This window comes from Orussus abietinus, unplaced genomic scaffold (genome assembly GCF_000612105.2).
Source record: "Orussus abietinus isolate OABI.00-Male unplaced genomic scaffold, Oabi_2.0 scaffold39, whole genome shotgun sequence".
NCBI classification, from domain to species: Eukaryota; Metazoa; Arthropoda; class Insecta; order Hymenoptera; family Orussidae; genus Orussus; species Orussus abietinus.
Genome location: NW_019394554.1, coordinates 340,749 through 367,227, shown reverse-complemented (window position 1 = coordinate 367,227; position 26,479 = coordinate 340,749). Strand labels below are relative to the sequence as shown.

The 26,479-nt window shown below is 40.6% G+C and overlaps 4 protein-coding genes across 26 annotated transcripts in view; 2 read left to right on the top strand and 2 right to left on the bottom strand.

Moving 5' to 3' along the window:
* Window positions 1-477: 477 nt before the first annotated feature.
* On the top strand, window positions 478-4,310 carry LOC105697742 (cell division cycle 5-like protein). The gene is made up of 12 exons (XM_012421359.2): window positions 478-522; window positions 659-924; window positions 1,001-1,131; window positions 1,245-1,747; window positions 1,905-2,079; window positions 2,196-2,455; window positions 2,569-2,743; window positions 2,871-2,989; window positions 3,058-3,222; window positions 3,300-3,407; window positions 3,492-3,665; window positions 3,742-4,310. Exons 1-12 carry the CDS (start codon window positions 478-480, stop codon window positions 3,970-3,972), a joined length of 2,352 nt encoding a protein of 783 aa, XP_012276782.1. The 3' UTR covers window positions 3,973-4,310.
* Window positions 4,311-4,404: 94 nt separating this feature from the next.
* Window positions 4,405-5,369, bottom strand: LOC105697743 (protein-lysine methyltransferase METTL21D). The gene is made up of 3 exons (XM_012421360.1): window positions 5,114-5,369; window positions 4,853-5,039; window positions 4,405-4,661 (listed from the first exon to the last, which is right to left on the bottom strand). Exons 1-3 carry the CDS (start codon window positions 5,359-5,361, stop codon window positions 4,434-4,436), a joined length of 663 nt encoding a protein of 220 aa, XP_012276783.1. The 5' UTR covers window positions 5,362-5,369; the 3' UTR covers window positions 4,405-4,433.
* Window positions 5,370-5,606: 237 nt separating this feature from the next.
* LOC105697717 (DDB1- and CUL4-associated factor 6) lies at window positions 5,607-12,743 on the top strand. 3 transcript variants are annotated; one of them, XM_012421314.2, is made up of 16 exons: window positions 5,607-6,116; window positions 6,226-6,380; window positions 7,277-7,394; window positions 7,469-7,647; window positions 7,758-7,893; window positions 7,971-8,131; window positions 8,254-8,425; window positions 8,549-8,806; window positions 8,900-9,326; window positions 9,389-9,507; window positions 9,617-9,673; window positions 9,781-9,838; window positions 9,927-10,064; window positions 10,461-10,722; window positions 10,910-11,015; window positions 11,133-12,743. In XM_012421314.2, exons 1-16 carry the CDS (start codon window positions 6,026-6,028, stop codon window positions 11,189-11,191), a joined length of 2,496 nt encoding a protein of 831 aa, XP_012276737.1. In that variant the 5' UTR covers window positions 5,607-6,025; the 3' UTR covers window positions 11,192-12,743. The 3 variants fall into 3 exon arrangements, with proteins under 3 accessions (XP_012276737.1, XP_012276734.1, XP_012276736.1); XM_012421311.2 differs by having other exon boundaries at window positions 5,608-6,116; window positions 9,617-9,700; XM_012421313.1 differs by having other exon boundaries at window positions 5,612-6,116; window positions 9,617-9,700; window positions 10,470-10,722.
* A 220-nt stretch (window positions 12,744-12,963) lies between these two features.
* LOC105697572 (calcium/calmodulin-dependent protein kinase type II alpha chain) overlaps window positions 12,964-26,479 on the bottom strand; it is a 96,471-nt gene continuing 82,955 nt past the window's right edge. For 8 of the 21 annotated variants that reach the window (XM_012420993.2, XM_012420999.2, XM_012421000.2 and 5 more), the window contains 4 exons: window positions 21,038-21,113; window positions 20,668-20,762; window positions 20,130-20,247; window positions 12,964-19,663 (listed from right to left, as the gene is read on the bottom strand). In XM_012420993.2, the coding sequence (XP_012276416.1) occupies window positions 19,531-19,663; window positions 20,130-20,247; window positions 20,668-20,762; window positions 21,038-21,113 (422 nt within the window). In that variant the 3' untranslated portion in view covers window positions 12,964-19,530. Of the gene's footprint in view, window positions 19,664-20,129; window positions 20,248-20,667; window positions 20,763-21,037; window positions 21,114-23,619; window positions 25,789-26,280; window positions 26,350-26,479 lie in introns of those variants that run through there. The other 13 variants (XM_012420991.1, XM_012420994.1, XM_012420995.2 and 10 more) reach the window with 7 other exon arrangements.

The window sequence follows — 26,479 nt, the reverse complement described above, 5'->3', positions numbered from 1 at the left end:
AATACCTTTATTTGTAATATTACTAGACCAGAAGTGCTAGTGATTAGCGAATACGTAATTCGGTGAATAAACCCACGTGAGATGGAAGTACGAGAAGTGAGAGTACTCGTCAAAAATACGTAATAAAACGCCCTGAGATGAGTTGGGAGTTTGCTTTATGAAGTTGACTAGGGAGATTGTTCATAAGACGATTTACACTATCGCATCTTATGCTGCCATCTGTAAACAATTTGTAGACATATTTCATATTCGTAGGATCACCACGAGAAGCGCATAACTTGGGTAGTCAAACCGTCCTATGAGTACTTTTCTAAATCGTTTTTATTTCAAGTCGTCAGCGGTGTGATGCCAAGAGTGTAGGAGTGTAATTCATTTCGAAGCGATATGATCGGTTTTTCGGATTCATAGTAACGAGAATAACGCATGTTATTTTTCATATTGCATTAAAAAAGGCCGGTGAGAAAATTATCAGGAAAAATGCCACGTATTATGATAAAGGGTGGCGTTTGGCGCAATACGGAGGTAAGAATGAAAATCGTAACCTATATTCTTCCATTCTGATGCGGTTATTCAAGATACTATACTCAACATGCTTAATAAACAAGGCTTTAACTAAATTTGTTTTTAAGAATTGTGAACTAATGATAAATGCTTCTAGGATGAAATTCTTAAGGCTGCTGTGATGAAATATGGGAAAAACCAATGGAGTCGTATAGCATCATTGCTGCATAGGAAGTCGGCGAAACAGTGCAAAGCACGTTGGTTTGAGTGGTTAGATCCAAGTATTAAAAAGACAGAATGGAGTCGAGAGGAAGACGAGAAGCTTCTACATTTAGCAAAATTGATGCCTACTCAGTGGCGTACGATAGCTCCGATCATTGGTCGTACTGCTGCGCAATGCTTGGAAAGATACGAATATCTACTGTAAGTGTTCAATATTTTGAGTTTTAGTCCACGAATTATGTGAAAGTACTGTACTGATTTTTGGCTTATTTTATAGAGATCAAGCTCAAAAGAAGGAAGAAGGAGAGGATGCAGCTGATGACCCTCGTAAGCTTAAACCTGGTGAGATCGATCCAAATCCTGAAACAAAACCTGCACGTCCAGATCCAAAAGATATGGATGAAGATGGTAAGTAGTCCAGTGAATATTTAACAATATAAGTTGAAGTGTGCTGTGCAGCAATTTAGTAGGTAGGTTAGTAGTAGGTTCTTTGTTAATAATAGCGTAATACATGTTTTCAGAATTGGAAATGCTTTCGGAAGCTCGTGCTAGACTCGCAAACACTCAGGGTAAAAAAGCAAAGAGAAAGGCTCGCGAAAAGCAGCTGGAGGAGGCTCGCAGACTTGCGGCGCTGCAAAAACGCCGGGAATTAAGAGCTGCAGGAATCACGGTTTCGCAAAAAAATAAACGCAAACGTGGTGTTAATTACAATACTGAAATACCATTTGAAAAGCGACCTGCACCTGGATTTTATGATACATCTAATGAACACGTTGATCCACTTGCTGCTGATTTTTCTAGAATGCGGCAACAGCATTTAGATGGAGAATTACGACAAGATAAAGAAGAAATGGAACGACGGAAAGATAAACAGAAATTAAAGCAGAGGAAGGAAAATGACATTCCAATGGGAATGCTTAATAATCAAGAACCTCTTAAAAAAAGGAGTAAACTTGTTTTACCAGAACCACAAATTTCTGATCAAGAATTGCAACAAGTAGTCAAGCTTGGGCGAGCATCTGAGGTAAACCGAGTTATTGGTGCATGAAACGTAAAACTTATATTTTAAGCCATTCTCATACCCAGTTTCTTAAAGACTTTCATGAATTAAATTTATGTAGTTTTATTATTGATACTCTGTGTTCCTTTGATGAGATAAATGTTTTTAAATTATATTCTAGGTTGCAAGAGAAGTGGCATCTGAAAGTGGTGTAACTTTGTCCGATAGTTTGCTTGCTGATTATTCATTGACGCCAAATGCTGCAGTGACACCACGTACACCTGCTGTTACAGACAGAGTGCTTCAAGAGGCCCAAAATGTAATGGCTCTTACACACGTTGATACACCATTGAAAGGTAATTTATGACAAATGATCGCCACATACAATTTCTTTAATAATAAGAAAATTTAAGGTACTGCTTTATCAAATGGCACACAAAAGAAGGTTCATGAAGTAAATTGACTTTTGCAGGTGGCTTAAATACTCCACTTCATAATTCGGATTTCACTAGTGTTACTCCAGTAGCAAATGCCGTAGCCACTCCGAATACTGTACTGGCAACACCATTTCGTTCTCAACGAAGTGATGCTACACCTGCAAATTCATTTAATACTCCAGCTTCTGTACGATCGCAAGGTGGAGGAATAGCGCCTACACCAGTTCGTGACAAGCTTAGTATTAATCCAGAGGATGGATTAGAAGGTTCTGAAACACCCAATGTTCAAAAACAAGTAGGACTTCGAAAAATATATATTTATTTAAAACCATTAGGAGCGTTATAATTATAATTCTTATTAATGAAAATTAAATATTAATAGTTGAATTATTATTCACTAATACTTAGGTAAAGGAGCAATTACGCGCTGGTCTCAGTACATTGCCTACACCTCGTAATGACTACGAGATAGTTGTACCTGAAGGGGAAAATGCAGAGGAGAATGGACCGATATCAGCTAATAACGTAGTTGAGGATCAAGCTGACGTAGATGCTCGGCGACAACAAGAATTGCTTGAACAAAGTACGCTTTCAAAATTATGCCTACGTATTTAAAAAAATATATTTAAATTCAATGAGATGCAACCAGTATGGCTGACTTGAACGTCTAATTTATCTCATTAGTAATCATTACATTGATATCTTTCCAGAAAAAAAGGATTTAGCAAAAAGGTCGCAAGTAATACAACGAGATTTACCACGTCCGGTTGATGTAAATATGAATGTTTTGAGGCCATTCATGGATTCTCCACTGACTGACCTGCAGAGGGTAATTTATTGACTGTTTCGTATTTTCACTAATAGTTTTATTTCAGTTGACATGTATTTTAATTGTAGGCTGAAGAGCTAATCAAAAGAGAAATGATCACAATGCTTCAATATGATGCAATGCAGAATCCGATGGTACCAAACACAAAACGTGGAGCGTCTTCTTTAGCACAGGCACAAGGCTATTTAGAACAACATCCTTATGTTAATTATGAACCAGATGAGCTCACTGCTGTATGTAAATTATAGACTCTAAATTGACACAGGTAATGTCAGAATTATAATTAATTGAATCAATTTTATTTGCATAGGCCAAAAAGCTTTTGTGCGATGAAATGGCAGTTGTAAGGGAGGGCATGGCACATGGAGAATTAAGCTTAGACGCGTACACTACAGTATGGGAAGAATGTTTATCACAGGTATTGTCATGGAGAATAATATGATTTTCTTGAAAACAAAATTAATAAAATGGGAATTAATAATCTTAATGGGATGTTTAACAGATATTATATTTGGATACTCAAAAACGATACACGAGGGCTACTTTAGCTTCGAAAAAAGATAGAGTGGAAGCATGTGAAAGGAAATTGGAGGAGAATCGTGTACACATGACTGGTGAAGCTAAACGAGCTGCTAAAATGGAGAAAAAATTAAAAATTCTTACTGGTGGATATCAGGTAAAAAAAATTCATTGAAATTGCATTATATTAATTCACTTGTTCATCTATAATTTTCCAAATTATCTTTTTGCAGACACGTGCGCAAGTTTTGACAAAACAACTTCACGATCTGTGGGAGCAAATTGAGCAGGCTCATCTTGAACTATCGACATTTAAATTCTTACAATCTCAGGAAGAAGCAGCAATACCAAGACGAGTGAATGCACTCGCAGAAGATGTTAATAGACAGACAGAACGTGAACGTACGTTACAGACTCGATTTGCACAACTTCAGGAACAATTACAACAATTACAAATACAATAGTAATCGCATATGTCGGAGTAGATGTAACATCAAGACAAGGAAGTATTAGATTCTATGAATCTGCAGCGATTACCCATCCCATTCCAGATTTATACATATTACATACATATTTGATAATGACATGAATGATTCTATGGTTGATATATTACTTTCTGAATTATTACACTAAGTTTTATGCCATAACTTTCACTTTTATGTGTGTGCAAAATAACAGAATGTAAATTATCAGAATATCATTTCATTGCAGTTTCAATGATTTATGCTATTATGTATGCTTGAAAATTTAAATTTATATTATAAAATTGCTTTTATTTAGAAAATAATAAGAATATCCCATATCTCATACAAATTTTCTTCTTTAGTCGTTTGTGTTAAAATATAATTTATTGTTAAATGATTTCGAGATAATCATCAAAATACTGATAGGGTGGATCTAAAAATCTTTTGTACATTTTATTCAACTAAATTTTCGACAGTTTCATTAAATGAATATCCGAACTACAATATACTGGATGTTGTTCAGATAATGGGATACGTTCAACATTAAATCTCAGTTTCAACTGATCTATAAACTCTTGCCATATTGGAATTTGTCCCGGAGTATTGCGTTCTTCCTGACAAAATATTATTTCCGAATGTTTGTCTCCTTTACAAATTGTATCTAAAGTATCCAGTAATGGTTTAATGGACTGAAACAGTCAAGTATATACATTGAGAAATTTGTACAGTACTCATTTTAATGATCTAATGAAATATATTTTAATTAGCAAACACTTGATGAAAAATGCCATATATTTGTTCATACATTACTATAAATACCACTAAACCATTTTGTATAGAAACTATAAAAATTATAAGAATTTCCATAAAAATATTATACCTCTTTATAATAAACACAATCGGCAAGAACCACAAGATCTGGTTTAGTGTTCAATGATAAATCTGTGCACCAATCTAGAGCCTGAACTATAACGCTACCTCCAGAGTCCTTCCATTTTTCATTCATTTTAACATTGTATTTTAACATGGGTAGAGCAGATTCTAAATCAGTCAAATAAACTTGTGCTCTATAAATATACAGATATATATTATTTATTATATCCAATGCATCAATTCCTTTAGAGTTTTTATAAAATTTTACCCAAGGCAAGCAGCAGTCATCCCCACACATCCGAGGCCACTTCCAAGTTCTAAGACTATTTTGCCACATAGCCAATTAATTCCATTTCTGTCGATTGCAGCTAATGTATCTAAATATTTTGCTAAAACGATGGATGCATCCCACACTACGCTACTTACATCACCAACTACCCTTTGATAAAACGTTAATGTTTTATTACAACTATCTAGGGTTAACTCTCGTGTAAACATATCTTCCATTCCTCCCATTCCTCTATAGAAATTGTCAAGTTTATAATGTTTAAAATTATGATGAATGTATGTACCTAACCTTAAAACTTACAACAGACATGGCCAATCATTTTCTCGTTCCAATGGAAACTCAAATCGTCGTAGTCTAGTTATTTCTGAAAATGGGTATGTTCTTATTCCCCTAAGCTCCCTATACTTTGATGAAAAGTGTAAATTCTAATTAGTTGCCTACTTTCCCTAATCAGTGAGATTGTACGATTGTTGTTTTTTGTTTTTATCCCCTTTTTTTCTCGATCTGGCATGGATAGTGCAGCAACAGGAATAAATTCAATAACTTGTCGTGCGCCGTTTGGCAAGACTGGTTCGTTGGCCATTGTGTACATTCGCTCAGCTGTTCTTGTGTGCTTCACTGCTCTTGGCCGTATTCTCATCGTGACTCGCTAATCGCCCGATTTTTCCTAGCGTGGCCGTTTATTTTTAGTATTACGTTGAGATGGTGCGCGTCAAATTCCCGAATTTTCGCAACTCGGCGAAATACCGTTCGCCTTCTGATTCGATGTAACGCTCGCCCTCCTGGCGGTCTTCGTCCTGTTGCTACTCGTTTTGGATGCTCGAAATTTCGACTCCTACGGAAGCCCTTTTATGCTTCGACTTTGAATTCACCGTTAAGCGATCCTAAATAATGAGGTGGACCAAGTCCAGTATTTTTCACGACATTTATAATCAACCTTACGATGACTACACCAGACTCAAGCTTTATTCCAGCAGTAAAGGTAACAAATTCTCCAAGTCCGTTAATTCCTCTTTGACAAAGCGAACACTGCTCGGAGGGGCTTGAATTGTTTGACGAGTAGTCTCACTAATGATGTTCCCCTATTACAGCAAGTCTGCAACTCCTGCAACGTATGTCATTGTTGAGGCGTCTGAAGGTCCATAATGGCTGCGTTAATTCTATCTGTTGGAACAGCAATGGAGAGCTGATACTATCTGGCAGCGACGATCAACATCTTGTCCTTACTAATGCTTACAACTATCAGGTATAGGAACGGTATATGTATTAACTGTGTAATGTCTGAATGAAAAAATAGTTCATTGTTTCATCCAAAAGTTGACAGAAATGCTCTTTATTTTTCGCGTGAGAGCCGTATTTTGCTGAGTCACGGTAGACTTCAGTGAATGATCAAAACGTATATTTAATTTCATGAGTGATCTCGTTATCTCTCTTAATTCTCATTTTATTTATAGACTGTGAAATCCTGTGCCAAGGTTATTTTTGCATCCATCCTTGAGATATAGATACGTCCGGAGACATGCACATTTAAAATGTGCTTCTGCTTTCTTTCAGAACTCTAAATAATGATGACAGCTTATTTTTCTCGTATAGAATGGTAGTAGTATTTGTGGTGAAAAAGTAGTTAAAGAAACTTTAAGCTGGCATGGCCTTGCGGTATTAGCCAGGTATTTTCAAGAACATAGAACATGACCCTTTTCAAGGGAATTCTTGACATCTGTGACACGTTTTGTCAAGGCCTAACATTGACATAGATAGAATCACGACTGCTTTGCCAAATAGAATGAAAACCTTCCCGAGTCATCCATTGCTAATTTTATCGTTGTGTTTAGACTTACTTTATGGCTCTTTTCATTGTATTGGTCAAATTACGTAATATTGCGTTTCAGCCAAATAGGAAATTGTCACGGAAGTTCTAAGCTATTAGGTTATTTAATGGTTCTGGCTGAAATTAATGATGATGTTATAAGCCCCAATAAATAAGAAAATTAGTATATTAAAAATGTACAGTATATTTATTAAAGGTTAATTTGAAATAAGCTCCAGAGCAATTATGAATTAGTTTTATATAAATACTTTTCATGTCTAAACATTTGTTGAAATCTTTGTAAAAATTGAAATGCAATTGTTTATCTGTCATAGGTTCTAACAGACTATAAGACCAGCCATCGAGCAAATATATTTAGTGCCAAATTTTTGCCTGATGGCGGAGATAATCGTATTGTTTCGTGCAGTGGAGATGGCATAATTCTGTACACTGGTAAAAATACTGCTAATAAATGATTTAATTCCGAATTCAAATAACAGTGTTTAACAAATATATTTGATTTCTAGATTTAATGAGAAGAACAGAAACTTTTCATAATCAGTTCACATGTCATAGTGGGACAACTTATGAAATTGCAACAATACCAGGAGAACCACATAGTTTTCTTAGTTGTGGGGAGGATGGTACAGTCCGATGGTTCGATCTTAGGGTGAAAGATAAATGTAGTGCTACAAGATGTAGAGAGGTACGTGAATGAAATTTGTAATTTTCTTTTCTTCCTAACACTGTTTTAATAATAGACATTGCAAACCAGTTTTCATTATTTAACGTTATGGAATTATTTAATATTGTCAGGATGTATTGATCTCATGCCAAAGAGCCGTGACTGCCCTATCCGTTAATCCTATAGTGCCTCATCAAGTGGCGATCGGTTGTTCCGACAGTACGGTAAGAACGTTCGATAGGAGGATGCTTGGCACACCAGCAACAGGTAATGAAATTATCAAGTACCTTTAATGGTATTTATCATATATCTCAATATATTCTTCATGAAAAATATTTTTTTAGGATGGACAGACACCGGTGGAGCAGTAAGACCCCTTTGTAGTTTTACAGTACCAGAGTTTGAAGGGAACTCGTACAGGATTACTTCTTTGAGTTATAGTCCAGACGGTCAGGATGTACTTGTAAGTTACAGCAGCGATCATCTCTACTTGTTCAGTGTAAAAGTGAGTACCTATATTAAAAAATACATGAACTGCGGTTTATTATAATTCTATAGGCCCTTTGAATTATCATTCACGAAATAACCAAACTGGTACTTACATTTAAAGTTATATTCTATTTACAGGATCAAGGCAGCGTGCATTTGCGAAAAGACTCTGTAGTTGGTAAGGGCAAAGGTAAGAAACATCCTTTGAGATCACCACAGCCAGTCCGTCGTTTAAGATTAAGAGGTGATTGGTCGGATACTGGACCCGATGCTCGGCCAGAACGAGAAGGCGGTCGTCGAAATGGAACAGGTATGTTATTTTTTAAACTGAAATTATGTTGATTTTTCAATGAATGAAGTCATATAACATTTTGGCTATCTTACCTAAGTGGAAATAATAACGCTTCTTTGACCACTTGTCTTTTCATATCAGAGATCGCCCAAGCGAGGCCAGTTCTTCATACATCTTTGATGCAAAGAATGACGGATGTTCTGAGCAGAATGTTAAATGATCCTGCAACCAGGGCAGCTCTCAGTGGCGGAGGTGAAGACAGTCTTGAAGGTGTAATCGATCAGCAGGTAGAGGGTAATCAACAAAGTAGTGATAATAACACAGAGACCAATGAAGAAAGAAGCCCTAACGCCGACGACTCTGAAAGAGAGTCCAACGAGAGGGCACAGGCTGCCTCCGGTGAGTTCATTTTAATTAACAGCAGTGAGCCGCGATACTTTGGACGTGTTTGATAAGGTACAATTGTGTTAACTATTTTTAATGTCACTCCAGACAATTCTACAAACGATGATACGGCTGACAACAACGACCAGAGCAGAAGACTTAGAGAAACAACTAGCGAGACTGATACAACTCGGGGAGACGAAGCATCGGAAAGACCACTCGAATGCGATCGATTACCCGATGATACTACCGATAACCGTGATATGACATCTCCAGATTCAATACTCGGTGAAAGCAGACCACAAAGCCAGTTTGCAGATGTTCCTATGGATACCGAATCTAGTCACACTGAAGTTTCAAGAACTTCTATCCAATCCTTGAGATCTCTTAGCATATCCCGAGCTGACAGTGCCGGAGAGAGTCCCAGGAACGACGAAGAACCGTCAACCGCGAACCTGGACAACAACCAGGACGAAAATATGATGGAAAACCTGCAAGACAGATTAACGACCATGAGAGATGGCTTCCTAGAAAGGTAAAAAATATTATAAACGGATTTATGTTATGTCGATGATCTGACGTTCTTTAAAATCCTAGGCATGGCAGCGAACCAGCAGTGAGCTTAACCTATTCAGACAAGAGTTCGACGGGTGCTACCATTTCTTTAGGCGTGGGAAACGAGATGATTCGTGATTCTTATCATCCAGGTCACCCGGGTAAATATCACCGGAAATTCTAAATTGCTACGTTCAATTAATTTAGAGGCTGTAAAGATATCTAAAATGCAGGGGAAGCAATTAAATACAGATTATACATCGATTACAGGACCGTCTGGAAGTCAGGGTCAAAGCAGTGACGTGTCCAATGCAGGCCCGAGCACAGGTGGGCATAAGCAGTCTGATTACAATGGTACAGAGCATTCAAGTACTCGGCTAGGAATACTGAAACTAAGGATTCTTGAAACGGTCATCTTTTTATTATACTTTCAGAGCCTGACGAGGAGACGTATAATGATAGCGACGATGAGGACATGGAAACAGGCAGAAGGTACACAGTCGTCCCGGCCTATTTGTTAAATCGATTGTATGTATACTCCATTGTATCGAGAAGTTTGAGTACGATTTTTTTATTTCAGAATACCTAACGCAATCGAAACCGAGATGGACGAAGCCATTGCCAGCGCTCGCGCGTCCCAGGATCACGAAAGCTTCGACGAGACTTGTTTAACCGAGCTACGCGTGAAACAAAAGTACATGGGTCATCGAAACGCCAGGTACACGAAACACTTTACCTGTAGGGAGTATTTGTTAATTAATCGTTCCAACGGCGTCGCCACAAGACGTCGGAACGGTCGAAGGAGCGAAAAGATTCCGTTCCACGGTAAAACCGTACAGGACCCTTACTGAACTCTTCTAGAATTAATCATATAAATTAATATGTGATTAACAACATGCATCCCTGTTTCTTGCGGTAACACCGTGCGGTAGTAACGAGACTCGTAAGCCGAGCATCGACGTCACACCTTACGATAACGTAGCTCCGGAAACGAAAGCCGCAGAAGCGAGAATTTAGCGAGATTGTATCCCGCCAAAGCCTCCATCGGACTGGGCCATTTAGAATCAGCCCATCCAACTTTCTGATCGGTCATCCTTCCCTGGTTTGACTCTAGTTTCTTTAGGACCATGATCAAAGAGGCCAACTTTTGGGGCAACGACTACGTCATGTCCGGCAGTGACTGCGGCCACGTCTTCGTCTGGGAACGGGAAAGCGCCAAGCTGTGCATGCTTCTCGAGGCCGATCAGCACGTGGTTAATTGTCTGCAACCGCATCCCTATTTACCGATGCTGGCTACGTCGGGAATCGATTACGACGTCAAACTTTGGGCTCCGTTAAACGAAGAATCGAGTTTTGACACTAAATTCGCCGAAGACGTAAGTTGGCTTTGTTACGGTAAGAGTGGTACGGTACACCGGTAGTACCTGATCTTCACATGCCTAATCTTGAAGCGCTTCGTATCTATTTTCTTTGGGCTTATCTTCATGCCGATTATTGACTAATGAAGTATCTACGAATTTTTGTCGAGAGGAATTCACGTTACACACGTATGTTTGATGATAGCTTAAAAAGCGGAACGCTGTCATGCTGGAGGAAACTAAGGACACTATCACTGTTCCTGCTGTGTTCATGATTAGAATGCTGGCCTGTCTCAACCAAATACGCAGAGGTACCGACAAATGGATTACGTAGCAATTGATTGCAAGAGATACTATATGTTTGCACGTTTGTGCATTGTTGTAAGGATTCGAAATACATGGTTAAAGCAGGATTTTTTGTTCTATAGGACGCACTCGAATCCGGAGGAGAAGCGGCGATGAAACCGATGAGTTAAGAGGTGGCTAAAGAGATTCTTGTTTTCGGCACCAGATGCTTAGTTTGTTACAATATACGGCCTGACAGCTGCTTTGACAAGCACGGGAAAAATCTGTTTAAGGGAAGAGCACTGATCGCGTTAAATCTCTTGTCATGGAAATCGAGACGCGTGTTTGTCATACGAGTAAATTTGGCTTAATGCACTTCTCATGTTTGGAATATGAATTTTTGGTCGATAACTAGTTGCGTAGTATTAGCTAGGTTCAAGCTTCGACTTTATGGAACGTTTCTTTGTATACAATTGTTTTTTCAAGAAGTTGAACTGGCGGTGCGTTATTGTTAATGATTTTTTTTTGCAGTTCACGGGACGTTCCACGAATTTAATGTAATTACAAATTTCGTACATTTTTAGAAATTCGAGCATGGTCACGTGAAAGAAGAGATTTAACGCGGTATGTAAATCCGAACATAAAAACACGCCCTGCGTAGGTTTGTTTGCAAAATCGTAGACCAATGAAAATATTAAATACTAAAGGAAAATAATTCTCACTTCGCAATTTTCTTACTATTCAGCGTTTTCGTTCGGCTAGAGATAAGGAATATTCAAGCTTGGTACCTTGTTGACCTTACCTTTGCATTTTTCTTTCGTCTGCCGATAAGCATAGTGCATCGGATTGTTGCCTGTATTTCTTGTTTGTTTTTTATTTTAAACTTAGTATGACAAATTTGAGTGCAATACGGCGTTTTAAAGTAACGGTTGTGAGTAACAATAAGGCGTCGTCCTCCAGAGGTAGACTTTAATTGTAGTCTACTCAAGTAGACATTATACATAAATGCGCACGTGAGTAGGATTGAAGGACATACATATCTCAGGAAGGCTTTTTTCCGAGATGCTCGAATCTCGACGTGTCCCTCGTTGAGCGAAACGCGTGCCTTAATGCAATAATGTAATTCCTGATACACTGAGTGAAACAAAAGTACAGAAGTGCATAGGTAGGTAAACTCATAAAATAGTTACGCAAGGGGTGTACGCAAAGAGGATAACTTTTTTCGGGACAAGTATTTGTTATTTCACCGTTAAAGTCGTATTTCTTCACCTTGAATTTCTAGATAACGTCCTCGAGGCAACGATTATCCTGGTAAATTATAAAACCGTAGGAAGCTTATTTCATTAAAATTAAAACAATAAAGACGATTAAACAAATGTAAATATGATTTTTTGTTAACATAAATGATTTGCAATTGTCTCCAATATATTTTTATTCTACAACCGAAGGACATGTACTCGGATTGAATTAAATGCGTATTTAGTCCCTGAATGATTGCTCTCTAAAAATAGTTTCAGAACAACCAGTCTCAAGCCTAAGTCGTCCAGTAGTCTTGCCTCTGGAGAATAGCCCCAATGATTAATATAATTCTAGATACTAAGGACAGTACTTCGAGCAAGTGGAAGTTCTGATAGGATTTTAACAGAGTGTTCCGTCGCGAAGCTTTTCGATTGTATATTTAATATGGGTACGTTTACAGAATGGTATTATATGGTAGAGATTTTGTTTATAATAAAAGCTTGAAGGAACGTCAAGGCCGAGTTTCTTATTCGTCGAAACTTCCCAAAGCTTTCTTTACTACACCTACCCTGGGCGGTAATGACTTAAAAATGAAATTGTATCAGGTGAGGAACTAAATTTTCTCGACGAGAAAAAAAATATTAATATTCACGTCAAAAGGTTCAGAATAAAATTATTTATCCACCCGTACTTATGTGTCGAAAATACCAGGATATAAATGAAAACTCCTCGACGTTACGGAGATTTATTTTTATTTTTTGAACATTAGGACAAAATTGTAATCAATCGTTATTGTTATCATAAATTTCATAATAATTATAATAATAGCATTATATTAAATACCGATAAAAGTTTACGATTTAACTTAGTTGGCAATCTCGTCCGCGACAACGCGATCATGGTCCTTCTCGAGGCGGAACGGAGTTGAGCTTTTTTGCGCGAGCTTTCTTTAACGGTCTCTTGTCTCTTTTCTTTCACAGAGAATATGGATTTTACTGATCTAAGATTTGATGTAAGTCCCAATCCGGCTTTCGAACTGTCCGGGACGACGTAAAATCAAACTCGACTCGTTTTCGACACGCGCGAGAAAGGCCAAGCGTTGTCTCTTATAATTGCCTAATTGCACACAATAATTTCTAGCCTATTACATTACAGGGTAAATCTTGCTCAGTTTTTGAGGTACAGTCAATTCGTGCTCACGCGCCGCTTAGCCGAGTTTTCCTTCGTACAATCTCAATTGTACGGAGAAAAATCCATTGCGTCGTTATCGTACTCGTACTTACATTACATATGCTAGCTGTGATGATAGCGACAATTTACTTCCGTAAATGATGAATTAGATTAGCTCGTTAAATCAAAATCGGAGTAGCCTAAGTGACGTTCGAGTCGTCTCCCAGAATTTCTTATCAAGCATTTTCTGTAGGTGCGGTTCTACAAAGATTAGGAATTACTGCTATTTCCAATTTCAAGGAATGGCGACTAGAAATCCAACCGTATGTTTTAATACTTGTGCAATTGAATTCTTACACTTGGGAGCACGTTGAACTTTACACGTTGATTTAAGAACACGAACGATACCTAGCTACGTTTTCTTTTACATATCCTGGTCTCTACAAAATTCAATTCAGAGTAAACAGCCGTCAAATGCTCTCGTTTATAAATCTCCCATTGACGATCATACCTTCTACCGAGAACCGACTAAAAGTAAAAAATATATCACCGCCGTTGAAAGACTTCCTCTTCGCACTCCCCTATCCTTTTTCCTATCTAATATATCCAATAGAAATATTGAAAAATTTACGTTTAACATTGTGCCAGTTTCACATATGTATGCAAGGTGTACACGCTGTAATAAGCGCAATCAATCTTTCTCTGTAGACCCTCTCACATTTCGGGCAAGTTTGGAAAATGACTAACAATGCGTATGCCCATGTGTTAACTATTAGATTGTTGCACGAAAGTAAAATATTCTTCGAACTATTTCTATGAATTTCTCGTTCCTGTAAAAGGAGTTTCTAGCCTTGTAACACCGAGGGCATATAATATTTAATGCGACAATTATACAGAATCCTTTTTCTATTTTTTCTTTTTAATCAAGTGTCGAGGGTGCTCTCATTCAAACACCAATCGAATACTACCAATGCCCTGCACTTTTTGGAAATGACTATTATTTGTTACCGACAATTACCACGTATCTTATTCAAACGGTCTTCATTATAGACCTATTACGCCGATAAGAAAAGATTCCCTAATAGGTATCTCCTCTGTGCTATTTGAGAAAGAAAGATTTTCTCCGAAATCATGCAGCACTACTTTACCAAGCCGTACCATATTCTAAAATATAGTTGCGAGTGGATAGTTTCCCCGACAGGTACGCATGTTATTATTTACAATATGGCGGACGCTTGGAACGTTCCACGAAATGTCCTACGCATTTCGTATTTTACCATTTCCAAGTCGAATGCGTGTGGTAAGTAAGGACACTGGAAAACAGGAGTCTCGTTCTGCACGTAGTTGTAAAAGCCAGATAAAAGGAGATCGTAAAAAGAAAAAGAAAATGTAATTTACCGAATGCCCCAAACGGCGGCCATATTTCTTTCGCTATGCGCAATTCGGACTGTCCCTCAAATACCGCTCGCACGATGTACATAGTTTACGCATACAACGAATCGTATGAAAATGTACAATAAAAAAGTCCTCGATGGAGAAACGTGAGGAGGCGAAGGGCGTGCATTTAGGGTAAAAAGGTAGAAACGAACATTGTCAACAGACTAATTTCTCGCCCGAGTGGCTCGCCTCTTCTCTCATGGAAGTCTTTGCATTTCCCTGACCGACCATTTACCGCGTCTCTCCATATTTCACTCGCTCGCTCTCTTTTTCTCATGCACACCACTTCACTTTTTGCCACTCTGCCGGTCGCACAAGAGACCAAGTAAATGCAACTGCAATTTTTCATCGTCGGGTAATTCCGCAAGGAGGGGCACTCACTCCCCGACGAATCTTGAAATAACGCGCGACATTCCCCGGGCCACTTGACGCAGAAGAAAGATCTAAAAAGGAGGTAGTGAGTAATCCAGAATTAGCGGAAAGAAGCATGTAATAATATCAACAAAGCTGACTGAATTAATGACAATCCTTCCCAGGGAATTACTCGCCGACGCATCAGGGGACACTGAATTACTTGTACTACTCTTTCTATTCCCATTGTTACAGGTGCAACGGACAATTCATAGGTAAAGAACGGTCTAATTGAAAGACATGTACACATACGAGCTGGCAGCATTGGCGTGATAAAAAGTGGTTATCAAGGCGACAGTACCGCGGACGATGTCAGTCGACTTAGCGACCTGACATTGTGTTATATTTTAACCAGAAGCTAATAACTTTTCTCAGACTTTTCCTTCTTATCGTACGAGGACAAACGATATGCTTTGGTCATGATCATTTAATTTTATTCTATGGTCTCCTCTGGCTTAGCAGGAGTGGCAAGAAGGGAGGCTTGCTATTATAATACAGAGTACTCGTATATTATATCGAGTGGACAAATTGAATACTAGAGTTAGGCCAAACAACGAACGATGGACTAAGGTGTCGTCACTTCGTGCACGACTTCGTCACAAGGTGCGTTAACTCGATGACCACACAAAAGGGTGACTTCCGGTACATACGAGTCATCCCCGAGGGTACCATCCGAGTCTCACGAGTCTCACAGGCGACCGGGGAATCTGCGATCGTGGACCGAGTCACATTTTACAGAATTTTAAATATCCATACAAACAATGATCCGACTCGCCTACGAACACGCCGAGACTCGCGGCTGCGAAGATTTCAATCTCGCGGATAAATAGATCTCGCCGAAAGTGTCTTTTTCGTCTAAACAGAGAATACGAAGCGCGGGCCTCGAACAACCGAGAAGGCGATATTAACACAGGAAATAATTGAACCACCATTTTCGGCGTTTCGCAATACATTTTTGTCGTTAACTATTATTGAATGATTATTTCGACAATAACGCGATCGTTAAGGAGAAAAGTATCCGGCTGCAACGTCTCCTATGTCTACCCCTTTTCTCTCGTAACAGGTAATATTGACAACTCGATAAGCGTATTGCGAGAAAATATATATATATATATTATATGTGTGAAATCGTACGAGAGATTCTCGTAGTTCCCCCTTAAGACTTTCAACGAGACCTCTTTCAAACGTGCAAGATAACTCGAGGTAAAAATCGTATTATGAGAAACAACTATGGTACGCATAATTAAACGAATAGTGTTCGTCTTAATCGTAACGCGAGTTCCGCTTCGAGCGTTTCGACTTCATTGAAATCGTATTTATAATTATTTATAATAAGGAGTGCCGCCCAATGGCGGCAATGCTATTATCATACGAAAGAAAATAATACAATCACGTATCGATAGCCACCTATCCGAATTCAACACCGGTTGCATCGGTAGTATCGGTAGCAGCGATAACAGGGATAGTAGTAATAGCGATAGTAGTAGTAGTAGTCGTAGTGTAGTAATAGTAATATTAATGGCAATAATAATGATCATGACGATACTAATAAAACAATAATAATTATTTTATACAACAATCACACGCAGAAGCGACGAATTAGAGTAGTAGAAATAACTATCGTTTAAATTTAATTTATATATTTATATATATAGCATTCTGGTAATATATTAAATCATATCTTTCCTCGTTATTAATAATATGTATATATGTATATGTATGCACGAGTCGTCGCATTACGGGTTGCCGCCTAATAAAGTGAACCGATAGTAGGAGAGGACACATAACACCACGACCAGTGTTTCCTTTAGTTTCTTATAGTTGGAGACTCATTTTTTTTTTGTTACTTCAGTTACATTGTAGAGGATGTACGAACGTGTAGAAAGATTCATCGTAGTGAAGTAAATTCGATAAAAATTCAATTGCAATCGCCTAACGCCGTTTAATGAGATTCGCGCGATCGTCGCCGATCATCCTTCTCTGTATACCGGTACAGTTTTCTCAAGTATTTATTTATATATATAATATGTATCTATGTAACATTAATTATGCAAAGAGAGATACAACAGAGAGCGCGGGTACAATCCGTTTTCGTCATTTCCGTTAGGTCGCCACCGTGGCCAATCGGCGAGGACCTTGCCGCTTTCCGCTGGGCCCTCGTATATTTATATGCGTGTGTATATGTATTGTTACCAGGCTCACGAATTGTAAATTACGTTGAAAAAGTTACACCCTTGAGATAACTATGACACATCGTATAATAATCGATTACTTTCAAAGCCGTTAATTCCGGTGACCGCTCGTTTCCGCTGCTCATTGCGAACAAATAGCGCAATTAACCCTTGCTCGCAACAAATAGCCAAAGCGCAAGGAACATGCCGGCAAAAGTGACCGCTTTAAAAATAACAAACGCATATACGAGTACAGTTCGAGCTGACAATATCTTTTCTATTTTTCAAGTGATCGACGACTCGCAAGCTTGACTTTTACTCGATTCGTTCTTGGGGACATATGTATATATATAAAAATTACCGGTCAATAAATAATAAAGACGTAGCGGTAGTATAGTTCACGTACGCGTACAACTGCGAGCCCGATGCCAAGAACGTACATACATACAAATTGCGAGACCGCGTGCGAGAGCAGAAGCGCCTAATGGTAATTAACAATCGAGAGGCCTTATCCCTCTGCTACTAATTCGCAAAAAGTGCAAGAAGCACTGATTTTCGCTTCTTTTTTTTTTTCTTTCTTTCCCTCGTTTAACATACTTTGCGGGGGGCAAGCCTCTGCGAGCGCGACTGCGGAAATGAAGATCGTGACATGGAAGAATGTTCTGTACAATGATCATTATTAATATTATTATTAACATTACATTAATTACGACACTGTCGATATACAGATGTACTCGTTATCTCTTTCGGCACTGGCTCGCGACCGCCAACTTTTCCCTGTCGTTTCGTCTTAAGAATTCCCTAGATAACGTATCATTATAGTTTTCCGGCTCGACCGATCGAGACTTTCCGGCCCTTCTCGTTGGAACTTTTAGTCGTGACCCCGCCGATTCCTATCTCAGCAGACGTAATGCTTTTAATCTCTCTTTTCTCCGCGATATATGTATATTTATTTATATTAATTTATTTATCTCGTAGCTACACATTGCCGCGTTTCTCATGGCGCAGCCAGATATACGGGACAAAGGGTCGCCCTCCATGGCTAACGCCGGGCCCTTCTCGTTATTTCGGATATCTTTTTCACCCTAGTCCCGAGTTCCGATACATTTAATACCCAACTCGACGATCAATCCATATAAAGCATACGTTCCGACTACTTAACGTAAGTAGCGAGAGGCAGGACCGCTCTGTCTCTGCATTTTGAGAACAGTCTCCCAATGTGCAGACAACGCGCGAGTTGCGTAGATATTCGAACCTCCCCTTTAAAGTCTCGAAACACCGTTAGAACATTAGGACTTACTATCAACGTTCCGGACTATACGAACGTTATTTAATTACGGCAAACGAAGCGTCACCTCGAACATCACGTGCTTTGATAAGATTTCCAAGCTTTAGCTTCAAGAGAAGGGTCCACTTTTGCGCGGACACGAGATGTCCTAATTTAACGGGAAGTACAATAGCGTGCGCTTTACATGAACTGACTATACCCCGTTAATTTGAAAGATCGAGGAAAGATCGGGTCCAGTGGATACCCCATTTCGCGCAATTCCAGCAAAGGAGAGTGATCTAGGATCGAGAATGCGATAAAACCCTTAATTCAGCTAGATGGCACATTGGTCGATTGTACTGCTTGATCGAACCAAGGATCGAACTGGACAAACCGGTATGCCGACAGATGAAGTCATCTTTATACGTCTAGCCTAATTGTAAAGAGTAGAGTCGGCTCGTCCGCGAGTTCGATCGAGATGTAGAGGCGAGGAATCGTCGCGGTGACGAACGATCGGCCACGGTTCCATCAATTGCCTTCTCCCGATTTTTCTTTCTCCGCTGATCCCCTTCCGGTATCCAGGTGTCGAATATATATCAAATATATCGAATATGTGGAATACGTCGAATGTGCCGAATTTTTTCCGAGGGCCCGGCGTTTTCCGGCGGTCTTCCTTGAGTTTTCCTTGCTTCCCTCCTCGGTTACTCTTCTCCGATTTACTCTCGGAGCGAGTAATCACGGGCTGCGGTGGGGCATACCTGGTGAGTACTCCGGCCGCAATTAGTAATTGGTACGCCAAGCTTAGTACTAGATTCACATAGGATAACTGAGAGAGGTGCCTTCGGTTTATTTGTGGCTGAACGAGAACGGGGAAGGCCCTGTTACCGCACTTCGGTGGAAATGCACGTTCTGCCATTTGTTGTCCCTCTTGTGCCACACGCGGCTCTCCTCGCTCTGTTGGGTGTGCGCTACTCCTTGTCTGCAAAAGAGTCAGATTCGAAATACGTCATCGTTCTTTTCTATTTTCTTACATTTCCAGCATGAAGTAGTATAAGGAGACCCAACGCTAAGTATCGAAATGGTCTCCATGATAGGGGTCCAGGATTTTCAGATTTTTTCTGATCTAGCGCCGAGAGCGCCTCCCCGATGAAATTTTGCAATTAAAAATTATCGCGTTAAAAACATCACATTCTGTATATCATCCGCGGATTGTCGTTTCGCTTTGCGTATCTAAATTGCAAAATTAAAAGCATTTTAGGTCATTTACGTCGATAGGAAATGTTCCGGTCACGTAGGACTGAAGTTCTCTCGTTTTCCGCAAGTAGCGCTCGCATCGTTACATCAGCGACGATCTGAGATCCTGGGCCCTTATTCTGGAGCACTTTCTGCGGAACCGACCATGAGCGTTATGTCTCCTTGTACTGCTTCATGATTGCCAGACTTACTTGTCCATATACTGGGTGAGCCTGACGTACGCGATGCAGGCTGCGTCCTCTCCGAGTAGGTGGACGTGGGGGTTGAGGATCGTCGTGTTGACCGCTTTGCAGTTCTTCCCCAGGACTGCTTGAATTGAAAAGAGCAGTTACTAGAAATTCTCCAAGTCGTTCGTAAACGTACAGCCAAGCCAGTATAACGTAAACAGCTAATAATGCACGGAGATGGAAGGGGACGTGATCGAGCTGATAATCGGGCCTTGTGAATCATTCGAGGTCGGGCAAAATAGGAAAAAGTAGAAAGAGGTAAAAGGGTATATCCGTGACTCTCAAATGATAAATTATTGAATAATAACAAGCGATCCGTAATACGCAATACGCATGCTGCTTCTTTCAGCCATAATCAGAGGAGGATACGCAATTTCGATTGTTCGGCCATTTAAAGTCCGTTATATGATTGGCTTAGTTGCGTTGCGATAATCACAAACTACGAGAAGCAAGCTCAGGTGCAGAGCGCGATAATAGAGTGATGCAAACGAGACATAATTACCATTATCAAAGTAAAATTTGTGAAAGTCCATTCCCTCGACTAAATTACCTAGAGCCTCCGGCTCGAACGCAGTCAGATGTGCATCACAGATTTTCCTGAAAACAGAGAGTTTTCCATTTAAACGTACCAGAATTCAGTAACCAATGATTCACCGTACCGTTAATATTGTGATCTCTAAAACTGTTGAAGATTTTAAATGGCAAACAAAAGTAGGAATTTTCAATATTCTTGAATGACATACGGTCATCTTGAATGATATACATATATAAGAGCGCCGACTCCTGGACTAGGATCCAGGAGAATGAGCGCCGTTAGGAATTCAAAAAACGGCGGTTACGATTCGCTGCATTCCGTTAGACCGGCCACTTACGTGTACGCCTCGAAGTCTCCGGTATTGATGCTTTCGATCAGCTGCTCGGTCATCTTGATGATCTCCTGGCGGCGCGCTGCAATCGTCAACATTTCAGAGTCAGTCGGGATCTCGAGGCGCGACCTTCTCGCGTTGTCAGGCTCTCTTCGATACATGGTACAGCACAACAACCACATGCACGAATCTTTAACATCTACGTCCTACGCCGCGACCCTTGGGATAAGCGGCAGTTTTTTCCCCTCCTTTCCCTGGTCACGGTGCGCGACGGTGCGCGCGCAGCGAGGGATCGACCGCGATCGAGATTTGAATTTTCGCGCCGTGGGCCGAGCGATCGCAGCTACGTCACGTGACGCGTGGCGTAACGGACTACTGGCAGGGTGCAACGAGTTTCCTGATTTTTGAAAGAATAACCGTTTGTAATATTCACGTGAGAACACGAGAGACGTGTGAACGCAATTTCGATGACGGGAGATCGATCGCTAGAATATTCTACTGAAAAGTGAGTGCCTAAATCTACCCTGAAGTGATCAACCATAATTTCAACCGTCCCCACTTTCGATCTAGAAGAGGAGAAAGTCGAAGTAACGTGATTTAAGTATCTTTTTAGAGATAGCGGTATCAGTTGTAACCATGTACGTTAAAATAGCCCGAAGTCGTAGCACTTTAAATGCATGTATACTATGTTACGGTTTCAGATGAAGCTGCCCCAGGTCGGACGTAAATATTTATCGAATCCTATAACGGCGTGGTTATTATTCAAATGCGATCACTCGGCCGTTGGGAATCGAATTCGACTTCGACTTCTGAATTTGAGGAACGAGGTCGCGGCTTACACTAGGCATGGTCTACTCTGGGACGAGTCCACTTCCCAGATACGTTTCTGTAAGTATCAAGACAATAAATTCAACAAAGCTTATTTCGACATTCCATCGATCCTATGTTCTAGGATTTGAAATTTCCACGGATCACGGGTCGAGCAAACTTCGAGCGTAAAGGTAACAACGGATTTAAATACATCTCGTCGATGGTTTGCGTTATGATGACTAAACCGTCGCGAGATGCTATTGATTCCAAACCCCGAGATATTAATTACACATGCGAAAGGGTCCAGACTAAATTACGCGCGACGAATCTAGTGACACTTTGGTAACATCTCCTTTGTTTTAGTTGTCGTCCGGCAGTCGCAGGGTTCTCATTGGCCTAATATCCAAGGAGAAGACTAAGCTAGGCGGAATGCAATTTCAGATGTAAAATTCTACTCTCTACTCTCGGGATCGATTCACGATCGGTCTCTCGGATCGAACCACTCGAGACTGGGCGAACGCCCATTGGCTTCGCCGATTCGCGATATAGAGTGACCACCACCATTACTACCACCACAGTCAGCGCCTCGATTTGCACGGCAATCGCGAGAGCTGATTGACCGAAACAGCCAATGGGCCTCCATCGATTGGTCGGTCTCATTATCAGGCCGCTGTATCAGTCCTGATAAGCGATACGGCACGTCCAACCGCTTATCGTGGATTCAAGTTGCAGCTAGTCGCTCTTAGCTACGACCGGAGGACAAAAGGCTGTGCACTGTACCTCTGAGTTTTTTTAAGTCGGGGCGCAACGAGTGATCGACTGTCATTCGCAGGCAAAAATGGGAAAACGGCATTCTAGGGTACATCATTAAGTGGACAGAATTAATCCTCTATTATTATGCACGAAGAGGTTTTTGGAAATTGTTATAATATACATGCATAGTTAATAGAAGCATGTTAAGTCTTCCTGTGAGAATGTAAAATGACATCACTTTGGATCATGAAATAATAATATTAGACAAGTTTTTATTATCTTGGCCGTTTTCGCAATTTTCAACGGCGAATGACTTTCAGCGATCCTTTCGCCGTTTAACCGTATGAAAGCACGTGGCTCTTTTCGGATGTACTTTTAAACGATCTCTGTTGATTTTATACTAATGAGAAATGACGTTTCATGTAATGGCTCGCAACGCCATGGAAGGATTTGTTTGTGGTGGCATGCGAGCAATCCTATTCTGGTCTACGAGGATGACTCGGGATGTGCAAAGGGGGATCACAACGATGCCTTAAAACTATGTGATCGCATTTGTCAAGCTGATCTATTCGGCCTATCTAGCATATGACCTTTATTCTGTCTATTAACGTAGCTAGTGTTTATTGGCTTTCCTACCGTGATTTAGCCAGATTGATTTAAGTGTTTCTTTTAAGCGAGTTAAAAGTTACATTAATCGCCCATCTACCATTAAGACTAACTATGGCTTTACTAGCGTGTCGATGAAGGCAGCGTCTATTGGCTTGGCTGATTTTGTCCTACCATTGCGGAAATATTTCCATAGAGTAACAGTTTTTTATTCGTGAATGTAATACTTTCTTTTTTTTTTTAGAAAACGGTTACTCGTCAAAAATTCCAGTGGCAAGCTGCTTATGCAAAGCAACAATGTCGTGCCACCTGGAGCTCTATGTGGGACACTATGGTAATCCAACGATGGCGAGACTCGAAACGTTTTACTAGCGATTAACAAAGGGTACACTGCCGTGTCTACTGTGAATGCGCTTTACCTGAGCACTGCGAATTCGTCGAAAGCTGGCTGCAGGTCTTGATAGGACACATGATTCTTATTTCTACAAGCATACACCGATACAAACGGTTAGGGGAGTCCCTCGAGAAGAAGGTGGTTCTCGTGAAACATTATTAAAGAGACGATGACGTCGCCTGTCGGCAGGACCAAGGTACTCGGACAAGAGAAAAGAGGCAAATTCGCGTAATTTCTCTCACTACTCATCAATCAGGAAAAAAATAACAATGGCCAGGGACGCCACTAAAGAATCCGAGGACCTCGGTTCTCCCTATTGCCAAAATGAAATTATCAAAGCCAAAAGAGTGTTCTCTCGCCTCGGTGTAGCCGAATTATACCTCATTTAAGTCTTGAAGCTAGAAACGTCCACTCGATCCAACTACTTTAACTAGCACTTGAATCGTGCAAACGTTTCTGGCACCAAGTGGAAATTACTTGCGCTGAGTTATTGTTTATTTTTGAGTAGGGATCTTTTCCGAAACAGGAAATTTTTCTCGTTTTTGTTGTCGAGCGTTGCGAAGGGATCGACTGTCGTCTCCCTATCCTCCTTTCCGTACACTGGCAAAAATGGAATCAAACGTCGGGAGTCCCCAAGTTTGTAAAATCGTGCGTTCCGAACTTTTCCACTTTAAAGAAGTAAGGAATCGTAGTTGTAGACTGCTTTTTTAACCGCTGAGCAGCGAAAGCTCGAAAAGTCGTCTCTCTGTGCAGGAGTTAGTACTCCCCGGTCGGCCCCGAGCCTCATCGAGTTTCCACGTTTATTGGCGATAAAAGGGGCTTCTTGGACGATCTCTCGGGGTCGGAAGTCTCACGGAGCTTTCGGGGTAAAATGAGCTTTCACCTGCACGAGGAGACGGCTAAATCTCGTTATCCCGCGATCTGTATGCGAGAAAGGCGCGAGTCGTGCCTCGTTCGACGGTGCCAGCTTCGAGCTCGATTAAGGCTGGGTCACAAGACCCTCCAGGACTGCATCCTTACACAGGGGCTTGTATACGTGCAGCGGAGTTAGGGTCGATTCTCTACTTGTCTGCTCGATTCTAATTTACCCGTTGATTTCCCCGTAGAGCGTGCCGATTCAAGCGTCGCTTCGATATCGCCACGGCTGCCTTAGGCGGGATTACTCCGGCATTAAAGGCGCCGTGTAATTTCGCGAAGCCTGATAAAACGATAGGTGTTTTCTCGAACAATGCCCCGAACACTCTAAATCTCTCTCGAAACCGGTAATTCGGTCGGTCGAATCACGGCGTCTCTCGAATCGCTCTTGAATCCTTCGGGCTCTGTATTCCTATTAGAGGTCTAGGACCCTTGAGCTTCCCTAAAGCCCTTTGAAGATTTAATTCCAGATCCGAGGCATAATTAAACCGACGAACGGAAACGTTTCATTGTATAGTAATGCGGTAAAGTTAATGGCCCGACGAAATTGTAATTCACTTTCGACCTAAAATATGTATTTTGTTACGCCAAATAATTATGAACATTTTTTGATTCTGGTAATTCGGGATTCGCCAGGTCTATGCGACTAGCTGGACACGAGGCTAAGAGGCTGAGTCCCTCAGGCGCCATGTTTTATGAATTAATTACGCGAATGATTATCGCTAGGGATGGAAGAATTTTAGTTAAACATGTATCGTTACTATAAGTTGACCAAAATCGATTGTTAGAACCATACCGATTTTTTGTTACATCTTTTAAGAAAAAGGTAAAAAAAATCGTCGGCATGGCGCTCCTGAGGGCATTGAAAGATCTAACTGGGTCTAATATCGCATCTAGCGGGTAGACGCTATAAAGCCTAGAGACGCTAACATATTTAGCACAACACGTCATTCTTTTTTTCTCATATTTCAAATGTTTATTCACATCGTCACAATTTACCTTTAAGTCGAGCACCATCGACGCCTGTACACGCGCTTGCAAGCGTGTACTTTGCTACTTCTACGTCTGCACAACAATGCGTGTATACGTATACATATATGTATATATACACATTATTAATAGCTTCTTCCGTTTTAGAAGCGGGTATACATCGCGATTAACTATAGCAATGTGCCGAGTTCTGGAGTTTCGTGTTCCCGAGAAGTTCGGGAGTTAAGTCTTACATCCGGTATTTACAGAAGTTCAAAGGTAGATTACCGCGAGGATTCTGTAAGAGACTCTGCAAAAAGTAATCGAAGATTTAGGGGAATAATCGGAACGAACGACGATACGCTTTCAAGTTAAACAAACACTGCTGTATCGATAAGAGTAACAAGAGTTGAAACTTCGAACAAGGTCATTATCGATTTATAAGATACACCTAATTTTGTCAATTTTAGCCTAAGTAGATACACGTTCATCGCTCCGATTTTCTTTTCATTTAACTTTAATCTCGCGAGGACCCCAAAAAGGTGGAAACCCCTGTCAAGAGATTTTTAAAGTTTAAAGTCGCTAGTGCACGTGGTTGCAAAAGAATCGCTCCAAGCTCGGGTTAGTCGTCGACCCCGAAAATGGAGGGTTTTAGTGACGAGCCAAGACTTGACGAGCCTCCGATCGAAGGCAGGCAAAAAGTCTTATGACAAGCTACAACGTTTAATTTTCGAGCACGCGTCCTCGTCCTTCGCTCGCGTTTTGGGGCCTCCTCCTTTAGCGCTCCTTTTAGCACCCTTACCGTCTTCCCTCGGGGTGCAATCGGCTCCAAGTTGGCTATATCCGCCGCACTGTCGTCGGCCCTCGGAATCTGATCGTACAAGGTGATCATGCAGGATCATGCAATGGGACCGGAAGCGATCACGTGCATGCATAGAAAGACACAAAACATCCATCATCGTCGGCCGCGGCAAACGTACGGCGCTGCCAACGATCTTAAA